Source organism: Danio rerio, chromosome 6 (assembly GCF_052040795.2).
Source record: "Danio rerio strain M-AB ecotype USA chromosome 6, GRCz13ab, whole genome shotgun sequence".
In the NCBI taxonomy this organism is placed as follows: domain Eukaryota; kingdom Metazoa; phylum Chordata; class Actinopteri; order Cypriniformes; family Danionidae; genus Danio; species Danio rerio.
Window position 1 is genome coordinate 48,636,600 of NC_141026.1, and position 22,753 is coordinate 48,659,352.

Sequence of the window (22,753 nt, forward strand, 5' to 3'; positions counted from 1 at the left end):
GCTAAGCTAATTAAAATAGGTTTTAATAAGCATCGCGCGTCTTTTTTTGGCATATAATGTTATTAATCGCATCAGGCAGTCATCACTGGCATCAATGTGTCAATGCAGTTGTGCTTATAATATGATTTTCATGCATCATCCAGTAGAAAAAGTGACGCTATACTAGAATATTCTGGGTGCATAACAGAGGTTTAAGTCCAGACATCATAGCAAAGTGTCATCGCTAGACATTAAAATTATTTAAACGCTGTAGGAGTGGCAACCAGTATTGATCCTACATCATGCACAGAAAAAAAACATCTTCAGACGCCACAAAACAATATCCCAATGGCAGCTGTAGATGTTTGTGTAGTGCACAGAAACTGTGCGTAAATAGTGTTTAGAACAAGCGTATAGCTAATTTGCAGATCATATCACACTTTTCAGAAATTTCCAATTCGATTTATATCACTTAACCACGCGATAAACAGATTTAAAACTGCATATATTTAAAAGCAAAGCTACACAAATGCCCACCTTAATTTGTGGAGACTCATTGCTGACAGCGGCGTGAAATAAAGCGTTTAAATGGAAGAAAGCGCAAGGACGTCACAGTTCAAACACAGCCGGCGCACAGCAGCTCGTGCGTCTCCTCCACACAAACACATAGGCTACCGCTCCGCTCGTTTCTCGTGGAAAAAAAAGATCAACAAGTCTTGGGGCGAATCCACGCTGTTTTCATTCACTGCTATCTAACGTGTCTTGCGTGAAGTCGACAGCTGCTTTCCTTGCAGATGGCAGGATCTCCATAGTCTCGCCGCCCAATGGCAGAGAGACGGCGCGTTTAACCCTTTTGCCACCCGCACCGAGAGGCTCTTGGAGCAGCTCCTTCTGTGTCGTTACGAGTAACCTGTGTGAAAATGGCGCCTGAAGAGAGGGCAATGCTGAAAACTATATCCCTGCTTTATTTGATATGCGTTAGGGAGGACGGCATCAGCTCCTTGGAGCAGGTCTGAAGCAGCCTAGGTTCAGGCGTCGCTGCAGCTCCTTGAATGTGTGAGATTGATTTAATATTTCGCCGTGATGAATCACAGCAGCTGTACTGAGATGCTCTTTGGTCTCCAATCATCACATTTGAGAAGACCTTCTATTAAATTTGAGCCAACAGAGCAAATAATCTATCCTGATTTACCTTCATGATCTGTTGAGAGAGTTTTATGATCAGATGAGGTGCCCCTTTCATAGAAGTATAAACATAATACTGTATACTTTTTAATTTTAGTATCAGAATGGTTTCATATCCGCTGCTTAAAACGTGCTGGATAAGTTGGCGGTTCATTCCGCTGTGGTGACCCTTGATAAATAAAGGGACTAAGACGAAGGAAAATGAATGAATGAATTATTTTATGTAACATTTTATGGTATTAATATTTATGATAGTAAATTATGTTTATGCAACAGTTATTATTTATTTATACCTGAAAATTTCATTTGGCGGCATCTTAAATCTTTTAAGGAACAGATGCAAGTTGTGAGACGTCTCTATTTCAGACACTAGGAGGATTATTACATTCTAAGTTATGAAAAGTGCAAGTTTTATATAAAATGTATATTTCCTGAAACATGATTACTAACACATACCTAACAGATGATTTACTTTAAACTGTAAGAAAATCAAAGAAGGATCTACACTGGAACCCCAACAGTCATCTTTATCAAATGAAATAAGTGTAGTTTACTTAAAATTTACTTTTAATTAAGTTAATTTTACTCATTTGAAAAGAGTTTTGAACTTGGCGTTGAAGGTAATAAGTTAATTAAATACCTAATCACTTTAGCTTAAATGGAGTAAGTTTACAGTACTCATGTAGATTAATTTTTTTAACTCATGGATGTTTTTAATCCTCAATGGATTGTAGCAATTGGTTTTCTCAAATGGTTTGTGTTGCCTTAACTTATTAGGTTTTACAGTACTCAACTGATTTGAGTTCTCTTCATTTTTTGGGTTTAACTGTGCTCAAATTGCTTTGTTTACTCAAATGGATTAAGTTCACAGTACTCATTAGGATCAGTTTTTGAACTTATGGTTTGTTGCAATTATTTTCCTCAAGTGGTTTGAGTTGCCTTAACTTTCTGGGTTTTACAGTGTAATAAATCTAAGCAAACTGTCAAAATGTGAGACTTGCACATTAAACAATTAACTGTGGAGAGGGTTGATTTATTACATTTCATTGTAATTGCAAATCTTACAATCAACTTCAGATTGAAAATGGTTTCTAAACGTTTTTTAAAATGTAGATGTACACTACTGGTCAAAAGTTTGGAGTTTTTTTTTTTTTTTTTGAAAATGGTTCTGTTCATCAAAGCGACATTTATATAATGTAAAATAATTGTTAAGTATTTATAAAATAAAAAATAAATAAGTGCTTACTCATTGTATGTAGTTTTAAATGAAATTATTACTCCAGTCATAATTGCTTTTATTACTATTATATTTAATGATGATACTATTAATAATAATAATAAATATTAAGAGTGATTTCTGAAGGATCATGTGTCTCTGAAGATTGGAGTAAATGATAAAAAAAAAGATAAACTACTTTTGGACAGTTTTTTTTATAGCGAAATAACATTTCACAATTTTACAATTTGTGCTGTATTTTAGATGAAATAAATGCAGCATTTGTGAGCAGGATAAGCTTTTAAATTTTTAACATTTTAAAATCCTACTGACCGCAAACTTGTGACCGGTAGTGTGTGCAGTAGTAACCTAGAATAACTGGTTATGATAAACTTATAAATGTATTTTTTAGGTTTGAAATGATTTCTCTAAACGTTACTGTTAACATTTTAGGGATTCTCGTTTAAATCACCAACATACTTTTATTATACATTTTACATTATATGAATTCAAAACATTGGTTAGTATGCATAACTTTTTTTAAATAATATCTTTCAGGAAACAAGTGGTTAGGACAGTCAAGAGGTGGTGCTCGTTGCTGCAGTGTTTTGAGGAAAAAAATCCAAATGCGTTTTGCCCTGGGGTGACCTCTGTTCCTTTAACCTAGTCAAAACACTGTAGACAGATCGAAGCTTTAACTTCGTTGTATAACAAAGCAGGCATGCATGTAATGTGAACATTTGCTGTAGTAGTATTCTAACTTTTGTCTTTGACAAACATAAAATACGACCATAGAAGTAATTTAAAGCATGTTATGAAGTTAAAAGTGCATTAAATGAGAAAACAAAATCATTCATTCATTCTTTTTCCTTCAGCTTAGTCTTTATTCACCAGGGGTCGCCACAGCGGAATGAACCGCCAACTTATCCAGCATATGTTTTACACAGCAGATGCCCTTCCAGCTGCAACCCAGTCTGGGAAACATCTGTACACCCTCATATGCACACACATACACTATGGCCAATTTAGTTTATTCAATTCACCGATAGTGCATGTCATTGGACTGTGGGGGAAACCGGAGCGCCCGGAGGAAACCCACGCCAACACGGGAAGAACGTCCAGCGTGCTGCCCCAAAACAGAAGAATGTAAAGAGGGACATCTTTGATGGAAAATCAAAAGCTGATGTTTATACATGTTCTAGAGAATTCTTCAGAAAACCTTAATGAGATCCAGAGAGACAATGATTGACTAGAGTTTATTAAAAAACAATATTTATTTATTAAATACAATATTTATTTCTGCAAATAGCACGCAGCATGCACTCAAAAAAGGCTTGTTGTTATCTGTACAGTTGTAAATAATAATATTTATTAGTATTTTTATTAATCAGGTTTGGCATATTACCGCTGTCAAAATCTTATTCTGTAGCGTATCTCTAGATCACCCGCTGGTTGGAGAATGCCAAAGCCATATCGACTGGGATCCACCAATGGCACCGTTGCATTCTTGTCACACAGTTCAACATCAAATCGAGTCAGGATGGTGAACACAAGCCTAAAGAGATTAGAAAATGACAAAATAATTCCAAATGTTATTATAGTTGACCATTCATTCATTTTCCTTTGGCTTAGTTCCTTTATTTATCAGGGGTCACCAAAGCGGAATGAACTGCCAACTATTCCGGCAATTTTTTATGCAGCGGATGCCTTTTACACTCCTACTCTTTACAAGAAGTGGGATTTTTAATGACCACAGAGAGTCAGGATCTCAGTTTATCGTCTCATCGAAAGATGGCGCTCACTGACGGTATAGTGTCCCCTTCACTCTACTGGGGCATTAGGATTCCCACAGACCACAGGTTGAGCACCCCCTGCTGGCCTCACTAACAACACTTCCAACAGCAACCTAGTTTTCTCATGTGGTCCCATCCAGGTACTGACCAAGCTCAGCCCTGCTTAGCATATTACAATTGAGAGATTTCTGAATGAAGGGTGCATTACTTGATTTTAAAATAATGAAGAAAACACACACTACTATCAATGATTATTTATTGTACATCAACATTGATCAACTGAAATTAAAATACACTACCTAAAACCAACAGTCACTTTGTTCTTATAAGAAAGTGAAAATAAATAACTTGCACTTTTGGAAACAAAATCAATGATTTTCAGTTTTGTTTATATTAAAAGTATAAAATAAGGAGGATCTTCTCTAAATAGAATTACTTCTGTAAACAAATATTTTAATGTAAATAAAAATGAAATGCAATGGATAATATGCTATTTCAAGGCATCTCTGACAGCTTTCAATCATTGTCAGGGAAGAGCAATGTAAGGCTCAAGAGTCCATCGTTCTATTTGATCAGAGATCAGATGTGGCTGCAAAGTGGCCAAAGAAGTAGAAATCAGCCACAGCCTTTAACTGTGCGGGGACACGTAAGGAAAGTAATTGAAAAAATTGTCCTGGAAAAATTAGATCGATTAAGTTTCTGAATGTCAATATTGATTACTTTTCAATTAATCGCCCAGCCCAATGCTTAACCCCCAACCTAGAGGACCAGGAAAATACACACATACACTGCAGACAATTTAGCTTACCAAATTCACCTATTTTCATGTCTTTGGACTTGTGGGGGAAAATGGAGCACCTAATGGAAACCCACGCCAACATGGGGAGAACACGCAAACTCCACAGAGAAATGCCAACTGACCCAGCTGGGGCTTGAACCAGTGAACTTCCTGCTGTAAAGCGATTGTGCTACCCACTGAGCCACCGTGCTGCCAAGTTTTAATTTCATATAATTTAAAATGTACAATGTAGTATGTTGCAGGTTCAGTTGAGAATCCCTAAAATGATAACAGTAATATTTAGACCAAAGATGCCCAAAGTAGGGCCCATGGTAGCCTTTGATTTGGCCCGCCATCACATCTAAAAGCGAGGGAGAATTATGGGGAGGTGGTGTGTGTATGTCTTTAAAAGAGATGGTCAGTTTGAATTTAACGTAATGCTTATTTCTTTGTTTTATTGCTCGAACCAGCGACCTTCTTGCTGTGAGGTGACAGCGCTACTTTCTGCGCCACCCCCAAACATACATTTAGTAAATCTTTTGTCTATGTTCGTTTGGATTTTGATATACCTTTTATTTTGTTATATTTAAAGCTCATTTGAATGAAAAATCTCTTACATTTTGGTAATTTTCAGTCAGTAGTTGGTAATTTGTTGCTGTTTGAGTGGATTTGACTACATCGGTGCTTATACTATAAAACAATGTGATTAAATGCATTTTTAACTAACGCTGGATGTGTTAGAAAGAAAAAAACACACACATTTACATCTAGGCATGGGATGATAACCGTTTTTAAGGTATACTGCGATTTGGAAAAGTCAAGGTTTTAAGAACGCCAAATATTTCTGTGATGCCATTCCTAACGTATGTGTAAGATTTTTTATTTACTTTTTTTGTTTGTTTTTTAGGACAACAGTATCTCTAGCAGAAAATATATCCAAAGACACCATTTTAATTAATAATGAAATCTGTTTTTGAAACTAATGAAGACAGCAGAAGTCAATAATTCATTTGAATTATTAAGTCTGACATGTTTACTGCTCCAAAATATTTTTAAAATAAACATATTGTGTTCAACACCAGTTATTACAATAGTTAGAACAATACCATGATACCGCGATATTTCTATTCAAGGTTATCATACTAGCAGAATCTTATACCGGCTCATGCCTATTTACATCTGTATTTGCCATCAACCTCTTGACACCGGATTGACAAAAAAAAAAAAAAAAAAAATCTTAATGCCTGGTGTAAATGAGCCCAAACGGTTGCTATTGTGTTGGTAAGTGCTATTGTGTTGGTTAGTGTTGGTATAGTAGCAATGTACTCTATATATGTACTGTATATCTGTCAGTCGACATGTTGAATCTGAATGGCCAAGTTAAACTTTTCCTCCAACAAAACTCGATTCCAATTGAAATGATTGGATTTTGCCCACAAACTTGTTTCGATGTTTGAAACCATACTCACTCTTTAATTGCATAAACTGCAAAATGGCGTCCTGGACAGAGGTTATCTTCGGTTCCCCAGGGCACAGAGGGATATTTCACCCTTGCCCCATTCTTAAAAAAGTCCTTCTTCTCTGTCCTGTCTGCATTAAGAAAGCGGTCAAACTGGAACATCTGTTGGATTACAAGGAGATAAACATAATTAATGACTGAGTTTTTGATTGGTGTAATGATATTTGTTGTACGCAACAGTCAAAACAGCATCAGATTGTCTAGAGATGAAACATTTGTAAAGCAATGGTATGTTCGCTGATCATTTCACTGCAATCCACATGGAATGATTTAACATGGAAGCTTGGATCAGATCTTCGGTTCTGGGTGCCAATGTACAACGTCAGCATTTTGGCCTATGATATGTTTATGTTGTGTGCGCCTGTTTCTCACAGATAGCAGCAGCAGTGACTATAAAATGTGACCCCTTCCCCCATTTTGTCTTTGTGCCAATGGCAGCACTTGAATGACTAATCCCAGATATTTCACTACATTAGTCCTTTGACCTGTGCAGAATGTAATCCAAGCCTGATTATAATAGTGGATGTCAAAGTTCAATATAAACAGGTTTAGGTTAAGTCAATAATGTGAGGTGCGCTCTAGCCATATAAGAAGCAATTCATCCTTGTCAAAAATAACTAAATAACTGAAATTCTATGGATTTACTGAATTTATCAGGTGTAAATAATAAATGTTTATATTTGTTGTTTGAAGTTCCTATAAAAGTCTTATTACATTGTTTGCAAATTCCACATAAATATAAATCATGTTTTTTTTTTAAATTTAAAAATAATCAAATAATACCTAATTAAACCGTGATTCTCTTTTTTTTAGCCAAAAAGCCTAATAGACTATTGTTGTGCAATGAAATGTATCATTACTAACCGATGAGGAAACATGCATGGACTGTGCTTCTTCATAATTCATTCATAGAAAGAACAACCAGAAAGGGGAAATTGATGAATTTGTGCCAGACATTAGCATCACTGACCCATAACAATATACTGTACCTATAACTGTCAGTATGTTTGTGTGCTTTTTATACCGTTTCTATTCTAATTCGCAGCTAAGTGGAAAGAAAATCAATTGAAATGCAAATCAAAGTATAAATAGCAGAAGCCAACAAATAGATTTTCCTAACCAGCAAATATTAATCTGAGACCAAAAATAAAAGCAGACACTAACCCACTATAACGTCGTCCTCAATGATTAAAACTACAAAAGACTAACAAAAACATTGTGAATCGTAGTTCTGACATGGACATGAGGGTTATAAATGACTGAAAAACAGCTGCGGGTGAAGAATATTGATCGCAAGTGCTCAAATTGTGAGCACATCTCGGTTATGTTCTGTTGATATGGAATGCAAATATTCGTAGCTTAAAACAGATAGAAAATGACTGCTATTAGTATGACTACTATGGCGAGAGCTTAAACGGAGAAGTGCTCATAATATTGAGCAAAAAAAAAAAAAAAAGAAAAGACAGCTGGGAAACGACCTGGTTTGTGTTTTTGTAGGAAACACAGTTTAGATCTTTTTTAGGGTAAGAGGATTTTGAGTTATTGCCATCTATCACTGAATGTGTCAGAAATATTGAAAACAAAACCAACTTAACTCGCTCTTTCAGCCCCCCTCACAAAGCTTGATCCACGCTGGCATTTCTCCCTTTGGGTTTTAGGTTTTGGAAAGGGAAATAAATTCCACCACCCCATCCAAACTTTTAGGATACTGGGTATCAGATTTGCACAATCCATATGCACAACGCTTAGGCTTGTTTCCCTTGCTTGAAAACTTGACAGACGATTGGTATGTGGGTGTTTTCGAGTGTGTCTTAGCGAAAGGTTAATAAGTTAAAACAATCTTTTCATTTGATTAAAAAGTTAAAATGTTGACAATGTATACAACCATGTCTGATTAAAAAATAAATAAATATATAAATAAATAAATAAATAAATATATATATATATATATATATATATATATATATATATATATATATATATATATATATTGTAATTTAACGCTTTAAACTGCATTATTTTATATTAAGATGTATTTCAAAAAACAGTAGCTTACTGAACAAAAAAAAAAAAAAAACACCATAAAAACTATAAACTATAACACCATATATAATTTTAATTCAAAACATCTGGTTGCAGTTCACTTAATGGCTACCAATGTGGATGATAATGTTTTTGTATTTCTCTTATAGCTGCTAGAGCCTGAGTCTATTTAAATTGCACCTATTTTTATAAAGTGAAAATCAATACACATTTCAAATTTTTCTAAACTCTTCTCTGGGTAATGAATTGATTTCTCCCCAAGTAATTCTCATCTTTCTGCCTGGTTGATTTTAGTATGAAAGTGCACCTCTGGCTGTTGGTGAATCTGTGGGTCCATTTGCGGGCTGATGAAGGGGAAAACGCACAGCCGATCGCCCCGTCGGAGATGGTATTCTTGCCCATTGCTTAAACGAATCTTTTTGTCCTGCGTCACATCCCTAGTGATGAGGGCAGCTGCAGTTAAACGCAGCGTCTCCCAAAGAACACTATCTGTAAAAACACAACAGTTGCTTTCATTTTAGTGAAATTGGATTTAGTTTCTATCTATCTATCCATCAGTCCGTCCGTCCGTCCTTCTGTCTGTCTGTCCATCCATATATCTATATATCTGTCTGTCTATCTATCTATCTATCTATCCATCTATCCATCTATCCATCTATCCATCTATCTATTTGTCTGTCTGTCTGTCTGTCTGTCTGTCTGTCTGTCCATATATCTTTCTATCTGTTTGTTTGTCTGTCTGTCTGTCTGTCTGTCTGTCTGTCCATATATCTTTCTATCTGTTTGTTTTTCTTTCTATCTAGCTGTCCATTTGTTTGTCCATCTGTAGTTTTTGCACTATTATCTATATATCTATCTATGTTTGTCTGTCCATCCGTCCATCTGTCTACTTATCTGTCAGTGTGTCCATCTATTTGTCTGTCTGTCTGTCTGCCTCTCTATCTATCTATTTATCTGTCTGTCTGTCCGTCTGTCTGTCCGTCCGTCCGTCTATCCATTCATATATCTTTCTGTCTGTCCGTCAATCCGTCCGTTTATCCATATATCTATCTGTCTGTCAATCCGTCTGTCTGTGTATCTATCCATCTATCTGTTCTTTTGTCCGTCCATCCGTAGTTAATGCACTATTATCTATCTGTCTTACTGTCCGTCTGTCCATCTGTCTACTTATCTTAATGTGTGTCCATCTATGTGTCTGTCTGTCAGCCTGTAATTAATGCACTTCTATCTATCTATCCGTCTGTCCGTCCATACATCTATTTATCTGTGTGTCTCTCCGTCCGTCTGTCTGTCATTTTCTATTTTATGCGGACCTGTTAGGATTATCTTTATTGTGGTCAGTATATTTATTAAATATCTGTCTCTGTATTACAAGAGTTTTATTGTAACCGTCTCACCGAAGTGACCTACCAAAGACTGGAGTGTTTTTCTGTCTTTCTTCCAGACGAAGGTGTTTTCCACCTTGGATTTCCTCTCTCACAGCCCTCAGAGCTTCAGGGTGGGTGAGTAAGTAGCCCATTACCCAGAATGCAGCAGGGCCTGCGTTTCCCTGAGGACATAAGCATACCTTGAATTACTTTCAACCCTTTCAAAAAAAAAAAAAAAAATCCACACTGAATGTCTAGTTTTACTCTTTAAATCCTGTAGCATACTTATTTAAATGCCTAAAGTGACCTGACTCATGGTGAGATTTATGATGTTTCTTATAAGCTCTAACATGCAGCATATTGGTTCTCCATAAGCGGTTTTATATCAGCAGTGCTGTCAGTATGTGTACAGCAACGCTGTTAAACCTGTCATACAGCAATCGCTGGGGTTTAGGGGGATTCCTTGCTGACAGACAAGGTCAGAGAGGGGTGAACACTATGTTAGGTGAATCTGTCAGTAAACCTGCTGATATCATGATAAAGCACAACGAATGCTTCATGTGAGGGGAAATTCCCTGTGCTTATGTTACTATAACAATACACGCAATACATCATATTTTAAAATGACATCACATGCTGGATTTATATGACGTGCTGTCTTTCACAGCACACGTTTAATAAAGCATCTAGGTTCATGTTTTACTGGGCATTATAAATCACTAAGGTGCAGTTTTGTCATAAAAATAGTATCATTTCAAGCATTTATATTCATTAAACTATAGTAATATTAGGCATTGGCCGATATAATATATATGATAACCTTGGATAAAAATATTATTTTTTCTGCTGAAGATGCTGCTGTCCTAAAAACAAAAAAAAAAAATAAACAACAAAAACAACAACAAAAAACACCTAAATAAAAAATTGTACTCACACCTTAGTATTGCAGAAAATTTTGCCGGTTTTAAAACCTTGACTTTTTCAAACAGCGGTATACCTTGAAAATGGTTATCATACCTAAGTAATATATAGTAATATTTTGAAATATAAATCATTACAATTTTAATACATTATATTATATTACAATTTATAAAATATTACAATTTGTTTAGCATTTTTAAAAAAATTAGGTATTATATACCATGCTCAGCATAATTAAGTACACCCCAGTTTGAAACTTAATATTTTTATCCATTTCTCAGTGAATATAGGTCATATATTTTGGTGAACAAAAAATGATTTATTAAAAAAATATATTTATTAAAATAATATTTTAGTCGCCAGACATCTTTAGAAATAGATAATACATTTAAATTAATAAATGGATAAACATGGATAAATAAATTACAAACTACAAAATTTCAACAAATTTTATAAAATTATTTTGCTACATTTTGCTCTTTAAAATTTTTATTTAATATTTTTCCCTAACATAAATTTGGGTGTAGTAATTTTGGACTGTTATCATAAGTTTCTTTGTTTAATTGGCTCCAGATTTTACTACGGCACTAACTACTCTAATGTATATGCACATATGTCATATTGTAAAGTATCTTATGGAAATATTGTTTAATTGAGATATTTGTGAGGGGTGTACTCACATATGTTGAGCAATGTACATTAGGCAATATGATATTAAGCTAATTATTTTGCAGCTGTTCCTCATTGTCAAGCACAATGTCCTCATTACAGTCATTAATATTCTAGATTTTATGGTTTTAGTTTATTCTTTAAGTAACATAATTTATTTATATTTTTCTTTATAATTTAAATTTTTACTTAGCAATTTAATGCAACTTTACTCACTTAAATAAATAAAAAAAAATAGGGGTAGCACAGTGGTGCAATGGGTAGCACAATCGCATAACATAAATAAATAAATAAATAAATAAATAAATAAATAAATAAATAAATAAATTAGGTCAGACTTTATTTTGATGGTCCGTTTGTTGAATTCAAGTTACGTTACATTTACATGCCAACCAATTCTCAATAGATCATAAGTAGACTGTTAGGTTGGGGTTAGGGTTAGTGTAAGTTGACATGTACCTTATAGTCAGTTAAATGTCTGTTGAAGGAGCAGTATCAACAGATATTAAGCAGACAGTCTGCTAATTGTCAAATGGACCATCAAAATAAAGTGTTACCATAAATTCATACACTTCTAAATTAACGGCACACTCCTCAGCAAATTACATTATTCATTAGTAGTATTAGTAAGGTGCAAACAAGCCGATGTAAATATGAGCAAGCATACACTAATAATTATGCAGTGAAGCCTTTTCTCTTCAGTTATACTGCTCCCATGTGGCTAAATTAAAGTATTGCTGCCTGCTGCTGGCTCGGAAAATTAGATCTATGCACAAACTTAAAGAGAAGGAACAGTTTTTATTCCAAAGCCATTTAACTCTGTTCCCATTTGTATATATAAACCACCTTTTAATCTGTCTTTTTAATCTTATTTTTGATGTAACATCACCTTCTGCCTAATATTTTTAAACCTTAGAATTATTGTTGGATGAGCTTTGAATGTTTGCCTTGTGGTGTTTATTTAGATATTTCATGTGTAAATGAATGTGTTAACAAGCTTAATTTGTACGTCTCTAATGTGCACATAATTCTGTCACATACTGTGTTGTAGATTCAAATGAATCATCAACACCTCCTTTGCATAATTTCCTCCTGTAACAATAGAATCATTCAGTGTGTGTTGTTTGTCCTCGGGCTATGGCGTCTCAGGTGTACTTTGGGCAGCCTGTCAGGTTTTGTGTTCATGTACTCTGAGAGAAGTCAGGAACTGAAATCACACACTCCTGCATTCCAGAAGTGACAGGCTCTTTTGTTTACAGTAAGATCACAGGAGTGCAAAACAGCCTATCCCTATGGCAACCTCAAGGTATAAGTGTGTCAGCAGTGTAGTTTTGATTATGATTAAGCATGCTTTCAGACAAAAGGACATTTTTTTGAACGCAGTAGCTCTTCATAATGTTTATAAAAATGAACTTTTGCTTTACTGAGTAGTTCATTTAGTTCAAACCCATGCAAATGCAACAAAAGATGTTCCTACAAGGAAAGTAACTGGTTATTTTTTACTGCAGAGCTCCTAAATGGATAAAGCACTATAAAAAGTATCTATTCGTGAAGTCTTTTCAAGCCAAATTAGTTTTTTGTCTATTTTGGGGCCAGGTAATACAAATTATCCACTTTCCTGTTATGTAAAAAAGTACAGAACTGAGGTACACGACCATTCAAAATAATAGGCTTTTTTTTGGATAGAAATCTATTAGGAAAGCCTAGAAAGGATGCATTAAATTGATCAGGTGAGAGTAAATGCATTTATAATTTCATAAAATACTTTATTTTAGAAGTCATTCTAAATGAATCCGTTTCTAGACTTTCAAGGTTGTTTACGGACGAATAGACAGACAGACGGATAGATAGACAGACAGACAGATGGATAGATGGACAGACAGACAGACAGATAAGTAGACAAATAGACAGTGTGTAGACTGATTTTAAAGGAAGGCTTTAACGCTTGTTTTTGTATGGAAAATCAAAAAGATATGACATTAATGTGCTAAAAAAAAAGCTCTTTTTATTCTGACACATAAAATGAATCCTTAGAATGTTCAACGTAATGCCAAAATAGCTGTTTTGTACTGTTATGTCAGTTTGTTATTAAAGTAAACAGGCTTATCTAAAAAACCATCACATGTAATCTCACTGGCCACTTTATTAGGTACACCTAACTAATACCAGGTTGGGACCTCCTTTTGCCTTCAGAACGGACTTAATCCTTTATGGCATAGATTCAACAAAATACTAAATATTCCTCAGAGATTTTGGTCCATGTTGACATGATGGTGAACTCATTGTCATGTTCAAGAAACCAGTCTGAGATGATTCGTGCTTTTTGACATGGTGCGTTATCCTGCTGAAAATAGCCATCAGAAGATTGGTACACTTTGGTCATACAGGGATGGACAGAAACAATACTCAGGTAGGATGTAGTGTTGACACAATGCTCAATTGGTACTAATAGACCCAAAGTGTGCCAAGAAAATATCCCCCACACCATTACACCACCACCAGCAGCCTGAACCGGTGATACAAGGCAGGATGGATCCATGCTATCATGTTGTTGCCCAATTTTGGTGAGCCTGTGCAAATTGTAGCTTCAGTTTCATGTTCTTAGCTAATAAGAGTGGCACCAAGTGTGGTCTTCTGCTGCTGTAGGCTTAAGGTGTAATGTGTTGTGCATTCAGAGATGCTCTTCTGCATACGTCAGTTGTAACGAGTGGTTATTTGAGTTACTGTTGCTTTTCTATCAGCTTAAACCAGTCTGGCCATTCTCCTCTGACCTCTGGCATCAACAAGGCATTTGCGCCCATAGAACTGACGCTCACTGGATATTTTAACCTTTTCGGACCATTCTCTGTAAACCCTAGAGATGCTTTTGTGTGACAATCCCAGTAGATCAGCAGTTTCTGAAATTTTCAGACCAGCCCGTCTGGCACCAACAACCATGCCACGTTCAAAGTCACTTAAAATACCTTTCTTCCCTGTTCTGATGCTGCAGGTGTACCTAATAAAGTGGCCGGTGACTGTATCTAGCATATAGTCTCAGATAGCTTATTCAATCTTATATAACTTAGTGTATTTTCATGTCCCTGCTGACATGGAAACATATCCATATTTCTACAATCAGACCTGTTGTTTTCTTACTCTCTACGTTTGTTTTGTTTAATTTTGATAAGGTGAGGATATTTGCATTTTCATCTAAAGCTTGACCTCAGCTTTGTGAACGCTGACTGGATGTTCATTATCAGTTAATCGCATCACAGGTCTTTCCAAGTTATTTTTGCTTATAATCAGATAATAAAAAAAAGCATTTGCAGTGGCTGCAGTTCACTTAACAGCCACTGATCAATCATTTTTGCAGTGTATTCAATTTAAATGTCAGTATGTTAAAAGGACAATTAATAGCTTGTTTGGGGGGTCAACTTTTTCTGTAGTAGTTTGGTAATACCATGGGTAATACATGCTTCAGTGAATCACATTTATGAATGCATTTAAATGACATCTAATTTATCAATAAAATGTATATGTTTTCAGTGTTTTGTGGGATATTTAGAGACTATTTTAGAGGTTACTACAGGTCAAACTACACAAATAATACAAGTTGTTTGTGTATTTTTCTTTTTTGTTAGGCTACATGCAGATATAAACGCTTTGTTTTGTGAATACCTAAGATGTCAATCATTGCCAATTTCAGACTGTTGAATGATATTTTTTCAACCCTTGATTGGTGCGATTGAATGCATCATAGTGGTATGAACCATTATATTACAGATTTTTAATTACTATTATGTAAGAAAGCTGATATTAAAGAAAGCTCTTTCTTACTTATAAACTGCTGACCCCCATACATCTTGTTTTGATGTCCTTCAGGGGGATCGAACGTTAATTAAGACGGTCAACCCCCCCCCCAAATCACACCCTGAGTACAGTACAGTATAGTATGCATTGTTTACTTCCTTTTCCACTGTCAGAGGTACCAAAACAACACCTTCTTTGACACTTTTACTAAGGTTACATAGCACAACAGTACAGTACCATAAAATTAGAGCTAGACCAGAGAATTAATACTTATGTGTGCAACAACTCAAGGGAATGAAAACACAGGAAACACCATTTTTAAATACACAGCGGAAACACAACCCTGTAATGATACAATGACGAGACCCAGCAATAACCCATGGCCGACCTGATCTCAAACAAACCTTGTCGTCTTTTTGTAACAAAAAACCACACGCCAAGTAGCAAGAACACTATCTGCTGAACGTCCTTGGGGCCGTTCACGTGTCTCATCTAAAAACCAATTCCTCACATTTGACACTTATCTACATTTGATAAAAAGAAGTTGAACTTGCATAAGCATATGTAAATAGGCCATGAGGCTTTCTTCTTCAAGCTAAAAATGATGTTGATCTTTACTTTTTTTGGTATATACTTCAGCAACCAAGTAAAGGTACTGTTGGAAGTGGAAATACAAGCTTGATCGGGCTGATCCAAACCGAACTGTACTGTAATAAATCAGTGATACACAATGATAGACATGGAGGAACTGACCTGTGTGACCCAGAGTTGCAGCAGCATCGCTCTCCTCTGCATCTCAGCATCAATGCCTTCATCTTGAAGTTGCTTTACGTAGCTTCCCAACCATGACTGCTCTCTTGGCTTTCTATCTAAACCTGATGGAGTCAGCCATTTCCACAGTTTTTCTCGTGCTGCACTTGCAATTTGTTTCTCCTCTGTTAAATGCAAACATGGACAACTTGGTGAAATTAAATATGAAATTAAGTTAAAATAATGAAAGAATGAACATTTGTTTCTCTTGGTATTTTTTCAACTGAAACATCATTACCTTTGTTGACTGTAGTTCGAGCAAGTTTAGGCAAAAGCTTGTCGAACCGGCGAAACTCCTCGTAAATTTGGGTTAGAGCTGCACTATTGTTATTCTCTGCGCCGAACACTGTCAGATAGCCAGTCCTGTAGAAATAAAGTCACATAGCATAAAAAAGCAATAAAAAACTAAAGAAGTTGCCCTTAACCCTGTTAAAGTGAATCAAGTTTTTCAAGACTATCAGTGGAACATTTAAGCTTTTAATTTCACCACTGACGCAAAACACCAACTGCCTGTCCTGAAGATGAACGTCAGATAACTTCCACATCTTGGGGAGGCTTGACAACATGAGTTATCTGTACAATACAGAGTGATTATTATCATGGCAGCTTTTGGGTGGGACAGTCTCTGCTTTTAGCTACAGAATACATTTCGAATCAAGTATTAATAGTCAAGCAGTGCATACGTAAGCTCTTCACGATGGTCTGTTGCTTAACAGAAAATTAAGTGAGGTTTATACTTTAAGAACCTGCTCTAATAATAACTGTAAATTATGATATGAGGCAACACAATGGCGCAGTGTGTAGCACATTCGTCTGACAGCAAGAAGGTCACTGGTTCGAGCCTAGGCTGGGTTAGTTGGGCATTTCTGTGTGGAGTTCTCCCTAGTCCCCGGGTGCTCCGGTTTCCCCCAAAGACATGAACTATAGGTGAATTGGGTGAGCTGAATTGTCCGTAGTGTATGTGTGTGAATGAATGTGTATGGATGTTTGCCTGAGGTGGGTTGCTGCTGGAAGGGCATCCACTGCCTAAAACATGCTGGATAAGTTGGTGGTTCATTACACGGTGGCAACCCCAGATTAATAAAGTGACTAAGCCGAAAAGAAAATGTAATTATAATATGGTTGTCATAGTGGCGTAACAGATCACAAATCTCATGGTTCGGATCACAAAATGCTTTTTTTTAGTTGTGGATCCGAATTGAGCTGCGGATCCGTTGAAATATTTGAACTCCTGCAACTAGATCCTATGCGACTCCTAGTTGTCAGGAAGTGGCCATTAGGTTTTATTGCAGACTAAATGACGAATGAAAGTTTAGATTGTACAGTGTTTGCTAAACATGATAATAACAGCCTGAGTATTGAAATTCTCCTTGCAGCTGTGGTTCAGCTAGATGTGCAAAGCTGTAACCTGTCAATAGTTTCGAAAGGCATGTGGTGAGATGAAAAGCGTGTATAATCTTCGTTGGTTACTGGTATGTTGATTTTAGAGGTTGGCTTACTTGAAGAGCAAGCTGTAGCAAAGATTGAACAGTCCATCTTTTTTCCACTCAGATGTTTTGAGACCCATTTCTGAAGGGGTCATAAGCAGGCGGAGGTTGTTCTGCATTGAGTTGGATAGTTGAGTCAAAGAGGCCCCTTGAAAATGCCTAATCAAACACATTAAGTACATTATTATTTCATCTTTCAAATAAGTATTTAATATGTGAACTCATCAAGACAGACATACTCTATCACATTCAAAGAAGATTCCTTGGATTTACAATTTTTTTTAAGTTAAGTGGTTTTAAAAAAATTTTTTGTGTTGAATTTAAACAATCAAATTAGGTTGAACATTACTAAATTCAATTTGTTTGTTTAAATTTATTTGCAACAATTTTGCAGACATCTTTTTTTTTCAGTGTAGATGTTATCAGCAACCTACATCTCTGCTCGTTTCTTCTCAGATTCAGGGTTGTGACTGGGCAGAATCATGTTGAAGATTCTCTTCATGAGAACCTGAGCATAGCTGGTCTGGTCAAGAGATGCCACATCTGACAGAACGTCATCATAGCAGTTTGAGTCCAGCAGAACGGTGATATATAGTCCAGCTGCACGCACCTGAATCAAATTAGATTGGTGTGGTTAGTGCTAAAAGACAAGCTGACAGAGGAAATGTTGCGAGAGCTCAAGATTGTTATCTAAGAATCTCTAATATTCAGTTAAAAAGATTTCTAAGAAAACAGCAATCTGAGTACAGGTTATGGGAAAGGCCGTGAGACTTTTGACTGACAGACGCTTCAAAGTGAGAGGCATCTAGGGCACGTACACAAGTATATTTGATTGTCAGTTCATCTTTAAGTGCTTAATCCTGTTCTGTACACACACTGTTCAATAATTTATGGGAGTGTCAACGTGCATTCAACAACCCAATTAACTCCTGAAAAGTGCAAGTATTGAACACATTTGTGAAAAATATGTCCAGTGTATTTAGAACGTAGTTGAACAGCCAGTTGTTATTGAAGCATTTACAGTAAATAAGCACCCAAGATATTCTGGAAGATGATGACAGGGAACGAGGTATGAGCTTGACTCATTTGTTTTTCTCAATCTTCCTAGAAAATAATAATAATTTAAAAAAAAAAACAGCCGCAAACAAGAGCAAGCCTATGATATATTTAAAACTAATCCTTAATCTTGGAAATAAATAATCTGCTAAGCATGGGCCGGTATATGTTTCTGATGGTATAATAACCTTGGATAAATATTTTATGTGTGATTAGTGCTCTAAAATAAGTTCTTTTTAAATGTCTGGGGAAAAAAAATCCCCATTGAACAAAATACATTTTATTTTAGGAAACATTTATAAAATTTTGGAACAGTAAACATGTCAGGCTAAATAAATAAAATAAATCATTGACTTCTGCTGTCTTCATTAGTTCCAAAAACACAGATTTCATGACAACACATTTAAAAACACATCAAAAAACCCTTTCATATACCTTAGGAATGGTATAACAGAAGATTTTAGTGGTATTAAAACCTTCTTAAATCCAAAAACTTTCTTAAATCCAAACTGCAGTAAAACTTAAAACCGGTTAGTAATAATAATACCTTTTATTTATAGGCGCCTTTCAAGGACACCTTACAGCATATCGCAAGCACCTTATAAAAATAAGAGCAGTAAAAAAACTATCAACATTATATTAAACCGGCAAATCATTTAAAGCTATCCTAAACAAAAAAAGTTGCTATCTGAGATTTAAAATTGGAAATGGCGTCCACCTGGCGTATGTGCAAAGGCAGGGAGTTCCATTCAACTAGAAGCCCTGCCACCAAATGACTTCATCTTAAAGTTTGTAACAGATAACAATGCAGCAGAAGATAATCTCAGTGAGCCCAAAGGAGTGTACAAATGAAGAAGACCAGAAAGGTAGTGAGGTGCCAAGTTATGAGCTTTGTATATTAAGAGAAAGATTTGGTATTGTATAGGATAGTGAACCGGGAGCCAGTGCAGGTGAAAGGGAATCAGAAGCATGCGAGCAGGTAATTATCCTTGCTGCTGAATTCTGACTTAACTGTGTCTATAAAGTTGCTTATCAGGTCTATAGTCAAAAAATTAGTCTATAAAATCAGCTCATGCCTATAGTCCACATACCAAAATATCACAACCTGCATCTACATTCTGTATTAAATCTATAATCTGGATCACTTAAGACCACATACACCTAATAAGCATATGACACTGTACGTGAACTTCTGCAATGGTGTGCACTGTGAAGCTGCCTTCCAAACATAACACAAACAGGACACCTTTGTTGAAAAATCACAGACCACGATGAGCCTTTGGTTGCTGTAATAATACTTCAAAAATAGCAGATGCCTAAATACACATGAAACCGGAACGTTGGTTACGACACTATTAATCATAGCATTTTACGGAAGTGAGTCATGTTTCGCCTATTCATAGTTATAGTTAAAGTTAAATGCTCATGTCAATTTAAAAACATTGCAAGGTGTGTGTGCCCAAAGTGCCCTGACATTCAACATAAGAGTAGCTTCTTATTGTTCTGTTGTCTTTATTAGAATGGGAATGATGCGGTGGCTCAGTAGGTAGTGCTGTCGCCTCACAGCAAGAAAGTCGCTGGTTCGAGCCTCAGCTGGGTCAGTTGGCATTTCTGTGTGGAGTTTGCATGTTCTCCCTGCGTTCGTGTGGGTTTTCTCTGGATGTCCAAAGACATGCGTTACAGGTGAATTGGGTAGGCTAAATTGTCTGTAGTGTATGAGTGGGAATGAGTGTGTATGGGTTTTTCACAGAGATGGTTTGCAGCTGGATAAGTTGGCAGTTCATTCAGCTGTGGCGACCCCAGATTAATAAGGGGAATAAGCCGAAAAGAAAATGAATGAATAAATGAATATTATAATGTGTAAAATACATGGATCTTTAATAGCTTCTAATTTACTGTTTATATTTGCAACAAAATGTTACATTTGGTAATTAAGATTCTGCAGACCTATCAACCCCATAATCAGCCACATGAGAAGTTGCATTTGTAAAATGTAATGTTATATACTGTAGTAATACAGTGCTCAGCAAAAATAAGCACACCCCATTTTAAAAATTAATATTTTAATCTTTTTCTTAGTGAATATGGGTCATATATTTTGCTGCATTTGAATAAAACAGATGTATTAAACAGATATATTTAATAAAATAATATTTTAGTCATAGAACATTTTTAGAAATTAAAAATAATACATTTAAATTCATGCAAAGTATTGCAAAATAATGACAAACTACAACATTTCAATAAAACTTCACACATTTTTTGTTGCTTTTGATTTTTTGCTTTATTTTAAGTTTTTATTAAATTATTTCCCTAAATTTAAATTTGGGCTACAAATTTTTGATCCATTATTGTAGGTTATTTTGTCAGATAAGCTCAAGATTTGGCTTCAGTACTGACTAAACTAATGTATGTGCACTAATATATTATTGTAAAGCATCCTATAGAAAATATTAATTTAAATGTGAGATCTGTGCGGGGTGAACTCATACATGCTGAGCACTGTACATTAACAATTACAATCACAAGACATACAATTGTGTAAGCTTTACTTTCTGGTGTTATTGGTGTTAAATTATAATTATTAAATCATTATAAAAAACTATATTATTCATAATCTTTATGCAATAACTGTGGTAGTTGATTGGGAAATTCATTCATTTATTTAACATGTTCTACTAAAACACTTACAGTCTTTTTGTTACACATTACATGTGTGTACTACTATAATAACTAGACTAAATTATGCATTATTATATGCAGTAAATGTAGAAGAGCTTCATTTTAAAATTGCAAAAACAGTATTGTACGGTATAATAAATTGACAATAACTAAGTGCTTATAGGGTAACTCTAAAACATACAAAACACATGTCATTGTTTCGCAGTATTTCCTTAAATGTATTGTAAATACAGATACAGTAGGGTACATTTAAACTATGTTGCTAGAACTATCATTTTAAACACATTATGTGACGTTTTGTTAGTTGAGTGACTATACGAAATATTCTAACTATTTAAAAACTCAAACTAAAAATGCCGAAACAACAAGAAGAAGGAAACACAGCCTTTTCACTGCACCAAAGCTACGCATGATTCTCCTTACATGTTACTTATGTCAGCTTCACTTTATGTCGAACAACTACTCTAGCATTATGTCACTGCATCAAAACATAATAACATGACCTTAGAACTCACTGTAAAAATGTCTCCGTGCTTCTCTTTCATCCGTGTCAGAAATTTGGCAGCATCTTTTCCAAACTCGAGCGCGTGACCAAGCCAAGGAATCATTCCTTTATCAAGTGGCGGTTCATTTCTTCGTCTGCAAAATTGATATTAAATGCGTGAATATTATAAGTGCGTGTTTTTAAAGTTCAGTTCTCACTGAAAGTGTCGTCTTTCATATCAGAAAGCTCGTCAGACAGGTCGAGCTCACCTTGTTCGTCTCCCGTACAGTACTATTACCAGAATAGAGAGTCCCACCAGCAGAAGAGCAGTCCACATCATGACAAGTAGCCTATGTTTGTGTTCTTCTGCCCTGGTTTACAGAAGTTAAATACTTACTAACTAACACACGTCACACCCCATTACGAAATCACAACTACAGCCATGGGCGTGTAAATGTCTGAAAATGACGAGACCTGACGAAGCCATCTAGCCTGATAGTTTCAGTGTTTAGTATGTGACGGTTCGTCATGATGATTAGCGATGAAGCATAAACAGACACCGAGTAGCCTAAATATACTTTCAACGAAACTCGCATCAAAACGATGTCGCCAGTTTGGGAAATATGCAGCGTCGTCCCTCAAGTTGTCAACTCTTAAAATGATATTCTGTAGGGATTTTTCCTGCGGTGACGTTGGTTTCCCTCACTTATTAGTGATTCACTCGTTAGATATGTAAATATATATTTACATTGTAAATACTGACTGCATCTACTTCTGTTTTGACAAATCTGCCTCATTCTTAAAGGGATAGTTCACCTTACATTTGCGGTGAAATTATTCGATTAAATTGTTTTAACATCAATGTGTTCATCAGTGCTCGGTGGATTCATTCATTCATTCATCAATTCATTTATTTTCCTTCGGCTTTAGTCCTTTTTTTCATCAGGGGTCGCCACAGCAGATTGCACCAACACC

At 35.6% G+C, this 22,753-nt stretch overlaps 2 protein-coding genes across 2 annotated transcripts in view; both read right to left on the minus strand.

Moving 5' to 3' along the window:
* The window catches only part of kcnb1 (potassium voltage-gated channel, Shab-related subfamily, member 1), a 68,028-nt gene extending 66,980 nt beyond the window's left edge, over positions 1-1,048 (minus strand). Inside the window, exon 1 of the mRNA XM_087257917.1 lies at positions 517-1,048. The gene's annotated coding sequence lies outside the window, so the exon portion shown is untranslated. The remainder of the gene's footprint in view (positions 1-516) is intronic.
* A 2,736-nt stretch (positions 1,049-3,784) lies between these two features.
* On the minus strand, positions 3,785-22,153 carry ptgis (prostaglandin I2 (prostacyclin) synthase). Its single transcript, NM_001111160.1, is given in 10 exon segments — positions 3,785-3,935; positions 6,421-6,572; positions 8,821-9,002; positions 9,924-10,062; positions 16,013-16,194; positions 16,308-16,432; positions 17,569-17,715; positions 17,991-18,166; positions 21,810-21,933; positions 22,048-22,153. Coding segments are annotated over 10 exon segments (1,443 nt in total). The 5' UTR covers positions 22,119-22,153; the 3' UTR covers positions 3,785-3,790.
* Positions 22,154-22,753: the final 600 nt, after the last annotated feature.